At 41.9% G+C, this 14,922-nt stretch overlaps 1 protein-coding gene across 1 annotated transcript in view; it reads right to left on the bottom strand.

The window, feature by feature from the left end:
- Positions 1 to 659: 659 nt before the first annotated feature.
- The window catches only part of LOC125154049 (ectonucleotide pyrophosphatase/phosphodiesterase family member 7-like), a 30,853-nt gene continuing 16,590 nt past the window's right edge, over positions 660 to 14,922 (bottom strand). Inside the window, exons 2-6 of the mRNA XM_047837714.1 lie at positions 13,633 to 13,778; positions 6,329 to 6,955; positions 3,999 to 4,245; positions 2,698 to 2,821; positions 660 to 714 (exon numbers count right to left, since the gene is read on the bottom strand). Of these exons, the coding sequence (XP_047693670.1) occupies positions 660 to 714; positions 2,698 to 2,821; positions 3,999 to 4,245; positions 6,329 to 6,955; positions 13,633 to 13,778 (1,199 nt within the window). The remainder of the gene's footprint in view (positions 715 to 2,697; positions 2,822 to 3,998; positions 4,246 to 6,328; positions 6,956 to 13,632; positions 13,779 to 14,922) is intronic.

Genomic DNA, 14,922 nt, shown 5'->3' with positions numbered 1-14,922 from the left:
CGGAACTAGGAGGACTTACAGCAGGAGTTTTGACTTTGTAGGGAAAGGAACCTGAAGAGTAAGGAAGTTCCTGGGGGTGGTTGAGGAGGGGGAAGAAAAGAAAAAAAAATTATTATTTCCATTAGACGTTATTATGTCTTGAGTGAGAGGCAGGATAGACAGCAACCCACCGGTGCTGCCTCTGGAGTTTGAACTGTGTTCAAAGTCTAACACATTTACTTTAGCACATCTCTCATAAAACTCCATTTGGAAGAGTCTTGAGAGCTAATTTGCTAAATATACTTGCAGAAGGTAGATGAGGGGACAGATTAAATCTTATTACCCCTTTCAGATGAGACACACTGAGCCCTGCTCAGCTAAGAGAACAAGAGAGAAGAATTAATTCTAATGGAATGCATTTATTCTCATATCTGTTGTTCTTCCACCAGTACCAAGTGAGCACAGGATCTGACACAGGAACGGTTTGTCTTATTCTCTCCACACTGTTGATTTAAATCAAGAGGGTGGGCCGTGATTATTGCTGTGTTTATACACGGAATTAATGGTTTCTGGGTCTGATGTTGCAGAAATCCTCTTCCTCACGGTCTCCTGAGGTAGAATCATCTGAGATATGATGAGCCTTAACCAGGGCCAAGGCTTGGTCTTAAGGGAATGATGCTTCAGAACTGGGCCAGGCCGATTGGTCCACTTTTGCTCATTTGATCAGCTCTCTGCCTGCAGTAGACAATGAAAACCAATGGGAAAGGGGCAAACTCATAAATACTAGGCTTATTTTGTTAACACACAAAGTAGCTATTAATTGCGTTTCTTCTGAGGAGCAAAAGGGCATGTACAGTCAGTGCCATAATAAGTAATACTGTATGACGTTATACTAAGATATTAATAAATCTAGGCTGTTTTAGCCTTTCCTAATGCCAGATGGGATGTAGTTTCGGAAAGGACCCCGAGTGGTCTATGACACTGACTTGCACACAGAAGAAACCTTTATTTTGGTGTGTGGGCTCTAGGGAGGGACAGAGTTCATAAGGCCACATATCTCAGATCTGCATCTGGAAGAATTAAGACAGTGAAGGGATTGTTAACATCCCAGGGGCCTCACAGGTGTGTGTTCAGGTGTAAATGAAGATTAGGTACCACAAAAAGTAAAACTTCTGGGGAGTGTTGATATGGAGAGAAGCATTAGGACCCATCCCATGGTCCTGCCAGTGGCGAGAGGGGATGTGTATGTGCCCACGCTATATTAAAGATTCAACTTCTGGATTGGAGGTTTTTAACAACAACAGCAACAACGTCAACAACAACAACCATCTAATATATTTTAACTGTACAGAATAGTTGCCTTTTAGAAATTATGCTGTGGGCATGGCAGTTCAATCAGTACATTGAAGTTTTTCCTTTAGCTCTCCTATAGCTGATGGTTTCTGTAGAAAAGGACCAATTGATTTCTTTTTAAAATGTTGCTTCAGGGCATAGAGACCTTTATAGGTCATGTTTCAACTTATAGGAAATTTTTATAGTTCAAATATAAATTACATTAAATGTGGGCTTTGTAATGGAGTTAAGGTTAAGTAAAGTTCTGACTTCCCTTAGGCTGTTTATAGTGTTCAGGAGGCCTCCATTCTATTGAGACAGGAGCTATGTTAAAGCAGAAGAATGGTCAGGGTTGGGTATAATAAGGAATATGGGAGGCTCAGTGTAATGATATAACTATTGAGATATAGAAAGAGGTGCACCAAGGCTCTTTAACACTGGCAGAACCAGTGTTATGGGTTGGATTGTGTCCCTCCAGAGAATATGTTGGAAGTCCTGACCCCTGGTACTTAGGACCTTATGGTATTGGTGACCTTATTTGGAAATAGACTCTTTGCAGATATAATTAAGGTGAGGTAATCCTGGAGTACAGAGGGCCCTAAATCCCATGAGTGGTGTTATGGACACCAGAGAAGAGAACACCATGTAAAGGCAGAGACACATGGCGAAGATGGCCATGTGATGATGGAGGCAGAGACTGGAACGATGCATCTATAAACCAAGGAATACGAATGATTGCCAGCAAGTACCAGAAGCTAGAGAGGAAAGGGAGGATTCTCCCATACAAATTTCGGAGGCAGCTTTGACCTTCTAGCATCTTGATTTTGGACTTTCCCCTCCAGGTCTGTGAGACAATAAGTACCTGTTGTTTTAAGCCAGGTACGTTGTTGTACTTTTTTATGGCAGCTGTGGAAAACTAATGCAACTGGTATTTAATTTTGGAGGCCCAGTACAAAATGAAAATGCAGGGTCTTTGTTAAAAAAAATCAAGAATTCTGGGGCACCTGGGTGGTTTAGTCGGTTGAGCTTCTGACTTTTGATTCTGGCTCAGGTCATGATCCCAGGATTGTGAGAATGAGCCCTGAATTGGGCTCTGTACTGAGCATGGAGCCTGCTTGGGACTCTCTATCTCTCTCCCTCTCTCTCAAATAAAATAAATAAAAAATCAAGAATTTTGAAATGGTGACAGACTAGTAGATTATTAAACCAAGTTGAGGGCTCTTTTGAGCCCTGGGCCTTGAGTGACTGCTCACTTTACAAGTCATGAACCTGGCTCTGGTTGCTGGGTTCTCAAAGTGCTGGATCCCCTCTGGCATGCAGGAAATGGTTGAAGTGGATTATTATAATGTACACTGATAAACCCTGGGAAACCCAAAGAATACTCACTTCTTTTTCCGACGAATGACCGTGTATGTCACACTAGCAACACACAGAACTGCAAGAACTCCTGTCACAATCCCGAGGCCAAATGCTATCTTCTGGAGAGGGAATGTCTTCTGTGTCTCTGCTCCTGATAAAATATAAGATGGTTTTTTAATTGTCTGATTATTAAGAGGCTGTTCTCGCTGCCCCTGGGTCTCTGGGAAGTTTTTCATCCAAGCTCTGGTGAATATTAATTATGGAAATGAAATGTACATTTAACCCAAGAAAGTGTTCACTGTAGAGAAACCTCATAGGGCAAGTCGTTGAAAGGCGATTTACTAAATGACCTATTCGCCAAATGACCCATTTGCCTAATGACCACTTTGCCAAGTGACCAATTTGCTAAAAGCCAATTTGCTGAAAATCAGTTGGTGGGACATCCTGCTTATCAATAACTGACAGCAGTCAGACACCTTACCCCAGGTTCCCAATGGGCTCTGAGACGGGGTAGGGGCCAAATAGTTATAGCAAAACTCTGAAACTTAAAAAAAAAAAATCCCAATAATTTCCTGAGTTGGTCATTCATTTAAGTAGTTTCCTACAAAATGGCCTGCATCCTGTAAGTTCACAAGAAAATTGTGTGCAGTGGCTTAGAAGAAGGGAAAAGCGTGTCCTTTATACTCTGTTTTGATTGAGTGTAGTTGCTTTAAGTATGATAAATCACTGAACAGCATCTAAGTCTCTCCTGGCAGAAGAAAAGCTGGCCACTGGTTGCAAACAACTGCATTCTTAGAGACTATACCATTCTTCCTTTATATCACCCAGGTTTAAGGTTTTGAAGTCTTAAGAATTAGCAACCCCATTTACAGAAACACCTCCTTCCTTCTTTTTTCAGCAATGAGTGGAATGGTAAGGTTTCTTCCACTGTGAGCAGCTTTCTTCCAGGCACTAGCAAAGGCTGAGTTGCTGAAGGAAGACTGCTTTTCTGTACTACAAGGGACATCAGGGGGGCAGATTGCATGTGATTTCTAAGGATCAGAAGGATTATTGCTTGACTGTCTACGGAGAGCCTTCCTTTGGCCCCAGAGGCACTGTATGAAATGTCACCAGCACGTGGAGGGATTCCCTGTTTCCTTTGCTACCTGTTTAAGAGCTGCTGCTATCTTGCCCTGCAGATGCTGAAGCTGTTGGACAAACAGGATTATTCTGCTCGATTCTACCAGTGGCCCCCTCACTCCCCCGCCCAACCTCTTTTTCATTCTTTTGTATCTCAGGACAGAATAGATCAGACTGCCAGTTTTCTGGTGGTTGCTCTTGTATCTCACCTGGCTGCTGCTGCTCATTGTGCTCATGTTGCACAAGCATTTCCTGGGTGACTGCCAGGGAGCCGTTATGGGGTTCAGGGGTAACCCCCAGGAGCTTACACATGAGTGGGTAGATGTGGATGCTGTCAAAAGGCTCAGCTAGGTGATTCTTTTTGAAATCTGGCCCAAAAGCTCTGAATATGGTCTTCATGTCCATGTAGACATTATCAAAGCCATGATCTCCTTTGTTGAAATATATTATTAGTTGCTGAAAAATAATAATAATAAAAAAGCCATTTTAGACTCCAATCCCCTGAAAGAAAACTGTCCCTTAGTTATTGTCATGCTTGTCAGATCCCTGAAACCTTTGAAAATTTAAATGACAAGGAAGGATACTGCTCTGCAGTGCCAAAGGGAAGAGCAAGGAATGAAAGATCTTTAAGAAAGAGAATAAAGAAAGTATACCCATTAGACACAGCAAGAAGGTAATACTGACAATATAAGCTGAAACATAGTGCCTCTGGTGATAGCCTCCTGTGCTTTGCAAGTTCCTTAATCCTGAAGAGAGAAGAGTAACACCCACTTCACATTAAGTCAGGCAGGTGGATGGGGATCTGAGAAGTGTACTCAGTGAGAGGCACTGAGACCCAAAGGGTTTTCTAATGGTCAGTTCAGAAGTTTCCCTATTCCCTCAAACCTGGTTGGTTATGTTGGGAATGTGACTATTGCATTAAATTCCTTCACATCACTTTCAACTTGTTACATCATGAACCAGGTTTAGAAAGAGGCCAGTGGCTGTGGAATTTCTCCTTGGCAAGAACTTAGCTTTGGGCATGCATCCTCAGTGTTCTGGGTCATGTGAGGGATTGCAAAATATCAAGTAATTGTTGCATTTTACTGTGACTATTTCCACCAATGCTAAACAATAACCTTATGAATTTTCCTATACCTATTATACTCTGAACAGATTGCAAATATAACGTTTGGCTCATGTCCATAGCCTAGGACAAGTGTTCTTCAAACTATTTCTGGGATGGTCTTCTGTCATGCAGTGTTTAAACATCACTTACATTTTGTTCTGCCATGAATTATTGGTTGATAGTTAACAAAAACCAGACCACCTTAAATCTATCTCACAATTAGCATTGATTTTGGTATTTTCTTCTTTAGTCTTGCTTATTTTTTCATAACTGCTTTCTTGAGATATAATTTGTATAATTACCATATAATGTGCCCATTTAAAGTGTACAATTCAATGATTTTAAATTTTTTTCACAGAGGTGTGCAACTATCACCACCATCAATTTTCATCACCCCAAAAAGAAACCCTGTACCCTTCAGGAGTCACTCCCCATTTCTTCCCAACATCTCTCCCCCTTCCCCATCTGACAATCACCAATCTGTGTTCTGTTTCTATAGATTTGCTTGTGCTGAACATTTCATTTAAATAGAATCATACAAAGTCTTTCGTATCTACTTTCTTTCAGTAAATATAGTGTTCTCAAGGTTCATTCAAGTTGTAGCATGTATCAGTACCTTGTTCCTTTTAATGGCAACATAATATTCCATTGTATGGTTATATCATATTTTGTTTATTCATTCATCAGTTGATGGGCAATTGGTTTGTTTTCACTTTTTGATTTTTATGAATAATGCTGTTGTGACCATTTGTGTATAATTTGTGTGTGTGTGTGTGTGTGTGTGTGTGTGTGTGTGTGTGTGTGTATGAACAGGGCTTCTCCTTCTTCTCCTCTCCCTCCCCTCCTCCTCCTTCTCCTCCTTCTCTTTCTCCTTCCCATCACCCTCCTTCTTCCCCTCCCCCTCCCTCTCCTTCTTCCTCTCCCTCTACCTCCCTGTCCCTCTCCTTCCCCTTCTCCTCCTCCTTCTCCTTGATATGTGTAAAGGGGGAACCAGCACATGGTTATTTTTGGTGAATCTACTGGTGATCTGTGCATAATGATCAAGCAAGCACACAGGCTTGGATTCAAACATTAACCTTATACTTATAATCCTGAATCACTTCTCTCTATCTTTGGCTTATTCCTTATTAAATAAAACAAGGGAAATAAGAGTATCTATCTTTGGGTTGATGGGAAGAAAAAAATGAAACAACTCATGTTAAATTTTTAGTACAGTGCTGGACAGAGCTTTGGTCGGGGATGTTTGTCATTATAACTGCATAGCAGTATCACGGGACAGGGTTGGTTGGGTGAGACATGGGGTGAGGGTGGGGAACACTTAGAACTAACAGTGGGTTACAACTTATGTTTTAATTTTTTTTCAGAATCGTTTCTCTCTAGAGGCTGTCTCCCAGATCCAAGATGACTTCATTCATTTTAGAATCGACTCACCCCATTGATGTTATAACCAGAGTCAGCGTACATCACAATTGGCAGCACCCGCTTGTGTTTAGCAAAATGGAAGCGTTCTGGGAATTCCTCCTTCTTGTACACATTGAGGTGAGGATGTGCATTCTTCAGTGCTTGGTAAACAGCTTCCTCTTTCCCTGGTTTGGGCAGGATCATCCCAAAGCCACCATAGTCCACGATATCAAACTTGACCAAGTCCTTGAACTTGATGTAGTTTGTCAAGAGGATCTCAGTGACATTGGGGCTCTTTTTTACTGTGGTCATGCCATGGTCTGATGTGATGATGACATTGAGGTGCTTGGTCAAGCTGTGCCTTTTAATGGCTTCCACCAGGTACCCGATGGTTCTGTCAATTTGCTGAATCATCACCCTTCTGTTCTCCGTCTCAGGCCCAAATTTGTGTCCCACGTTATCTGGCTCTCCATAGTACAGAGTCACAAAATCAAAGTCTTCCTTAGTGAACCAGTTCATGACAATATCGATGTTCTCCCTCCATTCTGTCTCATTGCTGTCTGGGTGAGTGTGAGACTCCACCAGGGACCGCTGAACAGCCTCCCCTTTGTACTTTGCACCTCCCCCAGGATAGTGGAATGATGCTGTCTTCCTCCCCTGCAAGTACAAGAAGAAAATTCTATCAGGGCTGTATCTTACATCTTTTATAAAATAAGCAAAGCCTGACTTGTTGACATCTCTGCCCTAGTCCAGAGGCATAGAGAACATGTGAGCTTTGGAGTCAGATGGGGTTGGATTTCATTCATCCTGGCTTCACCAGGATCTCATCAAATCTAAAACACTGTTAGTTGCAAGACATGTTATTATTTTATGTGCTACTGGAAGAAAAATGCTGCCGGTTAAACCATGACACTCCACTGATTTTAAGATGCACTCCAACTTTAGAGATGGCAAAATGAAAAAAAAAAGTCCCTTGGAATGGAGGAAAAAGTTGCTGATGATGAATGTGTTCTTTAACCTCTTATGCTTCAGGGTTTCTATATGTAAAATGCCAAAAAGTTGATGGTATTTTTGTGAGGATTAAGCCAGATAACTTTAAGGTCAAGTGTTGGGTATTGTGTTTTGGCATGTCCTAGGTAGTCTTTTCTTTGCCTCCAAGTATAGCAAATCACCATAAAGCCTTCACTGAATTGTATAGTGGACAGTTTGCCTGCCTAGCACCCAATATCCTTCTGCTGGTTCAGAGAGTGCTGACTTCCCCTAGAGGCTCTCCTCTCTGCCCTTGCTTCATGGCTGGTTTGGGATGTATTGGTTCCACATCAGGCTCCAGAAGTGGGATGTGGCTGTGGCCTGGCCAATTAGAGGACACTGCATCCATTGGCCACAGCAGTTGGTTCAGACGTGGGCCCATGTCCCAGTCAGAGCCAACGAGATTTGATCTTGGGACTTCTGGGGAGGAGAAGTAAGGGCTGAGGAAAGCTTTGAACCAGAAATAATTCAATATATTGTTTTAACAACACATGTGATTGCAAAGTTATGAAATATTCTTAAGTAATCTCCCCAGTAGGAAGGTGGCTGTTGACAAAGTTTGGGAAAATTGTTAGGAAAAAAAAATTATATATGCTCTTTAATGAGTTCACAACAAGATGAACACATCTCACTAAATAAGTCCTGTTGTTGGAAAGCATCTACTCAACCAGGACATGGCACATAGTAGGGGCTCAATAGATTTTTGGTTCAATGAATGAATGACTTGTGTATTTGGGGAGCAAGTATTTTCCTTTGCCTCAGCAAAGCTATTAACTTGAAGGCTGTATTGTGGCACTTGCTGTGTCACCCAAGGTTTGAATGTTCTGAAAAACACAAAAGATTTATTGGTTTTAGTAGAACCAAGATTGGTGTAACTATGTTGATTTGGTATGGAGAATAAATGACCAGGAAGACTTTGGAGATAATGGCACCTGGGTTGTGGCTGTCTGATTAACAAATGAACAGAAGAGTATAAATAGAGAGTAATGAAAACTTCCTATATACTGTTTAAGAGAGAGAAACAAGAAAGCAATTTGGAAGTTGTAGGAGATGCTGTTGTTTTTCTACCCAGATCCCCTTACTGGGCCAGTGAACTCACATTCACTTCAGCTGCTCCATGTTCTGGAAAATTACCTTTAGCCAAGTGGCCAAATCTTGCCTCACCTGGAAAGTTGTTCCATACTGCTCCTTCACTCCCAGCTGCCTATGGCCAGGAATTGAGTAATGGGAGGACAAAAGACCAGCTTACTTGCTTCAGGCTGGGATAACATGGGGTGTAATTCATGCGCCAGAGCTCCCTGTGGGATCATGCTGAAGCTGGTATCCAACTTTGGGTACCATTTATCTTTCAAACCCTGCCCTGTCAGTTTCCCTTACTCCCATCTCCTGAGAACTCTCCCGCAATGCCTCACATGCACTAAACCCCTGCCTCAAGCTCTACTTTTAGGAAATTTGAAGTAAGACAGAAGTCTTAAGGTGTGCCTGGGTGGCTTAGTCAGTTAAGTGTCTGACTCTTGATCTCAGCTCAGGTCTTGATCTCAGGGTCATAAGATCAAGGCCTGCATTGGACTCCCTCCATGCTGGGTGTGCAGCCTACTTAAAAAAAAAAAAAAAGGCAGAATTCTTAATACTAAATTCTTCGCAAGGCTCCAGAAGCTCTGCTATCCATAGTTATAGGTGAAATATTGTGCCCTCTGCCCTCCAGCATTCATTTTCTATTATGTGATTTAGTTTTATTTTCTATAAAACACTTTACTAAATCTGAAATTATCTTACTTTGTTGACTTGTTTACTATCTATTTCCCTCCCTTAGAATGGGAGTTCCAGGAGATCAGGGGCCATGTTGATTTTTTTGACCACTCTTTTCCTGGGACCTAGAATAGGCCTGGTTCAGTGTAGGTGGTAATCGTTGGTTAAACGCATGTTGAATGAATGTATGAATTGCATCTCCTTTAGTGGGTGCAAAACCCATCCTATTCTCACTCCTGATTAACTTATGGAAATAGTTACAGAAGCTCTTCCTTTTTTGGGTTCTAGCATCTTATTTGTAATCTCTTCAGGCAACACATTTTCATTTCTGATAATAGAATTTATATGGTTGCTTTAACTTGCAAATCCTCTAATATTTATTTATTGCATTTCTGATTGGCATTACTCATAATTCTTAGTTTTTAGCGATGGTACTTTGTTTAACTTACATATAAATTGACTTTGCTTTGAAGTATGGAATTGGCTGGAAGGATAAAACTTTCAACGTTTTGTACAACATAGTTTGGCTATTTTATTATCTAGAATAAGCTGACATTGACTTTATGAGGGACTTAGGCAGCCTTGCCTATCCATTTGTGTTCTTGATGTTTGTGTGTTAAATCTCACATGTTCCCAACTTGAAATTGTTTTCTTGTGCTGTGTTCTCAACATACACTTTCTTTAAAGATATCCCAAGCTGTATGATTTTTTTTTTACTTGGTCCCATAGGAATTTTAAGAGTTCCATTACTCCATGAAAAGAGCTCCAGAGATAAATGTGTATTTGAGTGTGTACACACACACACACATACAAACACACACATACGACTCTGTTTATTTGGGACCCGTGATAATCAAAAGTGCTATTTTCAAAAAATACTTCTGAGAAATAATCTGAGCACTTAATTGGATGCAAAAGAGTGGGTATTTACTATTCTACCCTTTAATTAGCATAATCAGTGTTTCCAGTAGCAATAGCAATTGGAAAATCGCTGGTTTTATTAGGTTCATTATTCTCCCTTAGTGTAGTTTTGCATCAATGTGGCTATTATTCTTAAGTTGCTTTTTTAAAACAAGAGTTGGTACTTACTATGGGAAAAATCCTTGTACAGATCCCACCAAACTCTTCAGAACAAATTATTAGAGCAGAAGTTTCAGTTTGGTTTTGTATTTTGTTTTATTTCTTCCTTTAGGTGACAGAGTGAATGTCACAAGGTGCACATGTTTTAGGAAGGCCCTTGAACATTTTATCATGGTTGTGCTTTGGTGGGAAGTGTGTGTGGTTTAGGGAAAGGAGTTAGTTCCTCCTTCTAGGGAGTGACTGGGTGGAAAGAGATGGACTGTATGTATGTGAAATTCAGAAGTCTGAGCGTTTTCATTGCTTTTCTGTGCTCCAGAGGAGTCACTGAACAGAAGGAGCCAGACGGCCAAGATTCTATTTTCTCCCCATCCCACACCCTTTTGGAGGTCAGATTATTATTCTTAGAGCCTTTATGATACATTATAAAAACATGGCTTGGGCCAATATTGGGATGAATTATTCTGTTATTAACACTCTAGGCAAAAGTACCTGGCACCATCTTGCTCACAGCTCTTCCAAGTTTGGAAGCTATTGTCTAGGAGACTTGGCTTACATTGAAAACCATAGCTAAACTCCCCACCGTCTCTCTGAATCCCCTCCTGGTAAAATAGCCTACCATGGTCCTGATACAGACTCTTGGCAGCCATGGGGATCTCACTCGGATCATCCTCTGCCATTTCACTCCTTAATACACTCTATAGCTCCTCCATAGAGAGGTGAAACGTGCTCCTAGGTTTTTATGGTTTTCTTGGATCTTATAGTCATGGCTGTCTGCCTTTCTCTGAGGATTAGGACTTCTGAACATGGTGAACCACCTCAGCCATTAATCATGTTCAGTTATCAGGTATGTTCATTTAAAATATGATATTGCTCTAAATGGAGCTTCTCTGTTCATACCCTGACCATTAGTGAAGTCCTGCTGGAGTGTGGGTATGCTCATGGACCATGACTAATGGACGCAAAGGTGGCCAGGAATCCCATCTTTTAGGCATCATGTGTAAGGCATGTCAATGCTTGTGTATCTTGATGAACTCTGGCAGCATTAGTGTCATGGAAGGAAAACATTTTAGTCCTATTAAAGGTGAATGCATCAATCTCCACAAAGCCTGCCTGGAAGAGACTCAGGAGAACGATGGATTTTCCCAGTGATGGATACAGGCCAGGCCACCCCCCCGCCCCCATAGCCCTGCCTGGCAAAACATATGGGCTCCTGAATGACATTTAGGGCCAGTTGGAATCCTGTTACTGGGGAGCTGACCTGGGGCCACAGGTCTGCCTTGAATGCAGTGGTTTTCCTGCTATCTCTTCAGGCTGCTGGGCAACGGCTCTGTCCCATGGCAGGAGATATCAGTGGTAGAATGAGAGATGCACCAACATGACTTTCACTTGCTAAATGAATGGCGTGTTTTCAGTTGCCTGGCCCTGAACCAGATCCTTTTTCTGCATAACCACTTATGAATTCAGCAAAGAGGAAGAACACTCTGATTATGAGTTGAGCAGAAGGAAACGAAGTCCTGAAAATAAATGGCAATGAGACAAGAACTGTGAATAAGAAAAACTGCAGGAAAGAATGCTACCAGAACCCTCATGCCAATGAACAAATATCATAGCAAGTTGAATAGTGAATTAATGAAGACTGCCCAGATCTCCCTAGCAGTAAGATTCACTATCAGATCCATGGTTAAATGTTTTGGCCAAGGAAATAATATTCTGTTATGGTTAAGAGTTGCTGAACCCTGAGTGAATTCAAATCTCAGCTTTGCCTTTTGCAAGCTTTGTGACTTTGAGAAGTTATGGCACTGCTCTGTTTAACAGTTTACTTATCTGTTAAGTGGACATAATTGTAGCACCCACCTAAGAGCTGTTATAAATTAATAAATGTAAAGCACTTAAATCAGTATTAGACATGTAGTGTTATGAATCTTATTTTCTTGGGAGGACAGAATTTATTTGCATGGTGGCCTCTGCCTCAAAGTTAAAAAATGTGACAGAAGGGGCGCCTGGGTGGCTCAGTTGGTTAAGTGTCTGACTTCAGCTCAGGTCATTATCTCGCAGTTTGTGAGTTCAAGCCCTGTGTCGGGCTCTGTGCTGGTAGCTCAGAGCCTGGAGCCTGCTTCGGATTCTGTGTCTCACCTTCTCTCTGCCCCTCCCATGCTCATGCTGTCTCTCTTGTTTCTGAATACTAAATAAATGTTAAAAAATTTTTAAAAAATGTGACAGAAGAGGAAGGAATCTAGAGCCCAACAGTTAGGGGGAAAAATGAAGCTAAGGTAGAGTCATTGACAACTCCCTGTGATTCATCTAGAAGCTACATTGTCCAATATGGTAGCCCTTAGCCACATGTGGTATTTAGATTTAAGTTGAAATTAATTAAAATCAAATGCAGTTAAAAAGTTGGTTCCTCAGTCTCACTACCCACATTTCAAGGGCTCAATAAGCACACATGGCTGGTGGCTTCCATTTTGGAAAGTACACAGTAGAACATGTCCATAATCAAAGAAAGTTCCTTTGGTTAGTTCTGGTTTAGAGCTGTAGTGACCAGCTGAAGTGCTAAGATGATTCAACTTCCTTTAATGACTAATAGTTTTTGAACATTTAGTTTTCAAGACATGTGCATTATCTCAGTTCACCCTCCCAATGGGCTTAAGAAGCAGGGACTCTGACAGTTTTCATTTTATGGGTGGGGCAAATCACACACCCAGAGGAGGTTGTTGCCCAAGGTCATGCAGCTGGAGAAGGGTGGAGCTGGCTGGATCCTGCTCCAGGTGTCCAAGTCCGCAGCCTGCATTCTGAGCTGCAATGGCACCATCTTGCAACATGACACACCCAGTGTACCTTGGAGCATAGAGGTGAAGCGCCAGTGCCAAGGGGATCTTTGGAGCAAAGATTGGTGTCTTGGGGAAGACGAGGAGGAGGTCCTACTCTGAAGTGATGACTGTGGAAGCTTATTAAGAAAACACAAAGCTGAAAAAAGGTTTTGGGCGAGGACTTAAACACAGAGCTCTGATTTCTGCCTTTTTGAAGCAATAATAAATGGCTACCAGAATCCTTTCGAGTGAATGTTCTCTTAAGAACTTTCTGTGGTCTGAAGATTCATTAAATGGTCAACTTCATTCCTAAGGGCTTTTATGCTTAAGTCTGAGACAAGTGTATAAACAGACATTTATGAAAGTGCTGCTGGGTTAAAAAAATGTGACAGAGCCCTATGGTGAGCCCTGGAGGTACAATTGTGATTACGCCAGACTCTGCCCTCGTAGAGACTTATCCATCAAGAATGGCTAAATGCATATTTCAATTAATACTTATGTAAAATCTATTAAATAAGCATATCATCATTATTCCCATTACACATTTAGGGAAACATGCTTAGAGAAGTTAAGTCACTTACTCGAGGTCATAGCTTCTAACCCCCGTCCCACATGCTTAGGAATGAGATGCGATGTCCCTGGAAGCCAAACCAGGGTTTCTGAAAGTACCTGTCTCTGGGCTGTGATCCAGAGGGGGAGAACACCATTGTCCCACCATTCAGTCTTATTCTGTGTGGTCTTGAAGGAGTACTTCCAGTGTGTCTCTGTGTTAAACATCATGTTGTGAATGACTCCATGATCTTCAATCCAGCGACCTTGGGAATGAAGGAGGGAAGGTACTGATAAGTTCAATGAATGGATACTGCCAGCGGTGTCAAAGTGATCTTAAGACCTCCTCCAATATCCTTCTGTTTGGCCTACTTCTTCTGGGGGACTGTCACTCTGGGTGGCCACCCTGGGGCTTCAGATTTGGTTTTCTGGAGGTGCAAACATTGGTAGCCATAAAGAAAGGGCTAATAGAATCTCACACCTGCCAGATTGGATCTGCTGCCTGGAACAGTCCTGGAGGAAGCTGGGGTGGGCTGTGGAAACTGATGGGCGAGGAGGGAAGGCTTAGGGAGGCCAGGTTACTTAGGTTATTCTGTGTCCAGAAGGCAAGAGCCTGGGATTTAGATATATCCTGTGGGGTGATATTCCTTATCTTCTGCTTGTGACGGTCTGATTCAATATTGAATATCCAGTGGGCCTAATTCTTGGCAAATATCCCAGGGTTTTTCCTAGGACTCCCATTGGCTGTGCTGTTTGAGGAAAACAATGGAATCAATAAAGATTTCTAGACATAGATGGGTATAGACTTATTTCTCTCTACTTAAAGAAGGAAAGTGGATTTTGGGGAATGTGAGTAAGCTAGATTATTCTTGAAAACATAAGAATTGAACCAGATATAGAAAGTACCTGTGATCTTACACTGTACTGGGGGAAAAGGAGAGTGCATACTGGGGAGTAGTCTAAAGACTTAACCAAAAGACCCAGGGAACAGCTGAGTGTCCACTCCCCCACCTTCTGGAACAGATTCCTCTGGGTGACCCTACTGATTGCAATAAGATAGTGATGATTTCTCCTATTTCCAAGGTAAATCAAGACAGGACATTCTGTGACTAAAACTTGATTGTTACGGGAATCGAGAGGGGAAAATTCTCCCCTGGCTTAGTCGTTGCCAAGCTGCTGGTGGGTAAAGTCCTCTTAGGATGGCCAAGGCTTTCATCTGGGAAGAAGCAAAAATAGTTGTTGCTCTATCATTTCTGCCTTGTAGGTACACCATGCTTGGAATCACTGGGAAAAAGTTGCACTGCTGTCAGGGACTGGGGTCTTGGTATCAAGGTTCCTGGTGAGGGATCAAATTGGATGGTCAATAGGGGAAGAGCATGGACTTAGAGTCCAAAAAGAGCTGGGTACCAA

Source organism: Prionailurus viverrinus, chromosome E3 (genome assembly GCF_022837055.1).
Source record: "Prionailurus viverrinus isolate Anna chromosome E3, UM_Priviv_1.0, whole genome shotgun sequence".
NCBI lineage: Eukaryota > Metazoa > Chordata > Mammalia > Carnivora > Felidae > Prionailurus > Prionailurus viverrinus.
Note: the sequence above shows the minus strand (reverse complement) of the source record. Positions and strands in the feature narration are given on the sequence as shown.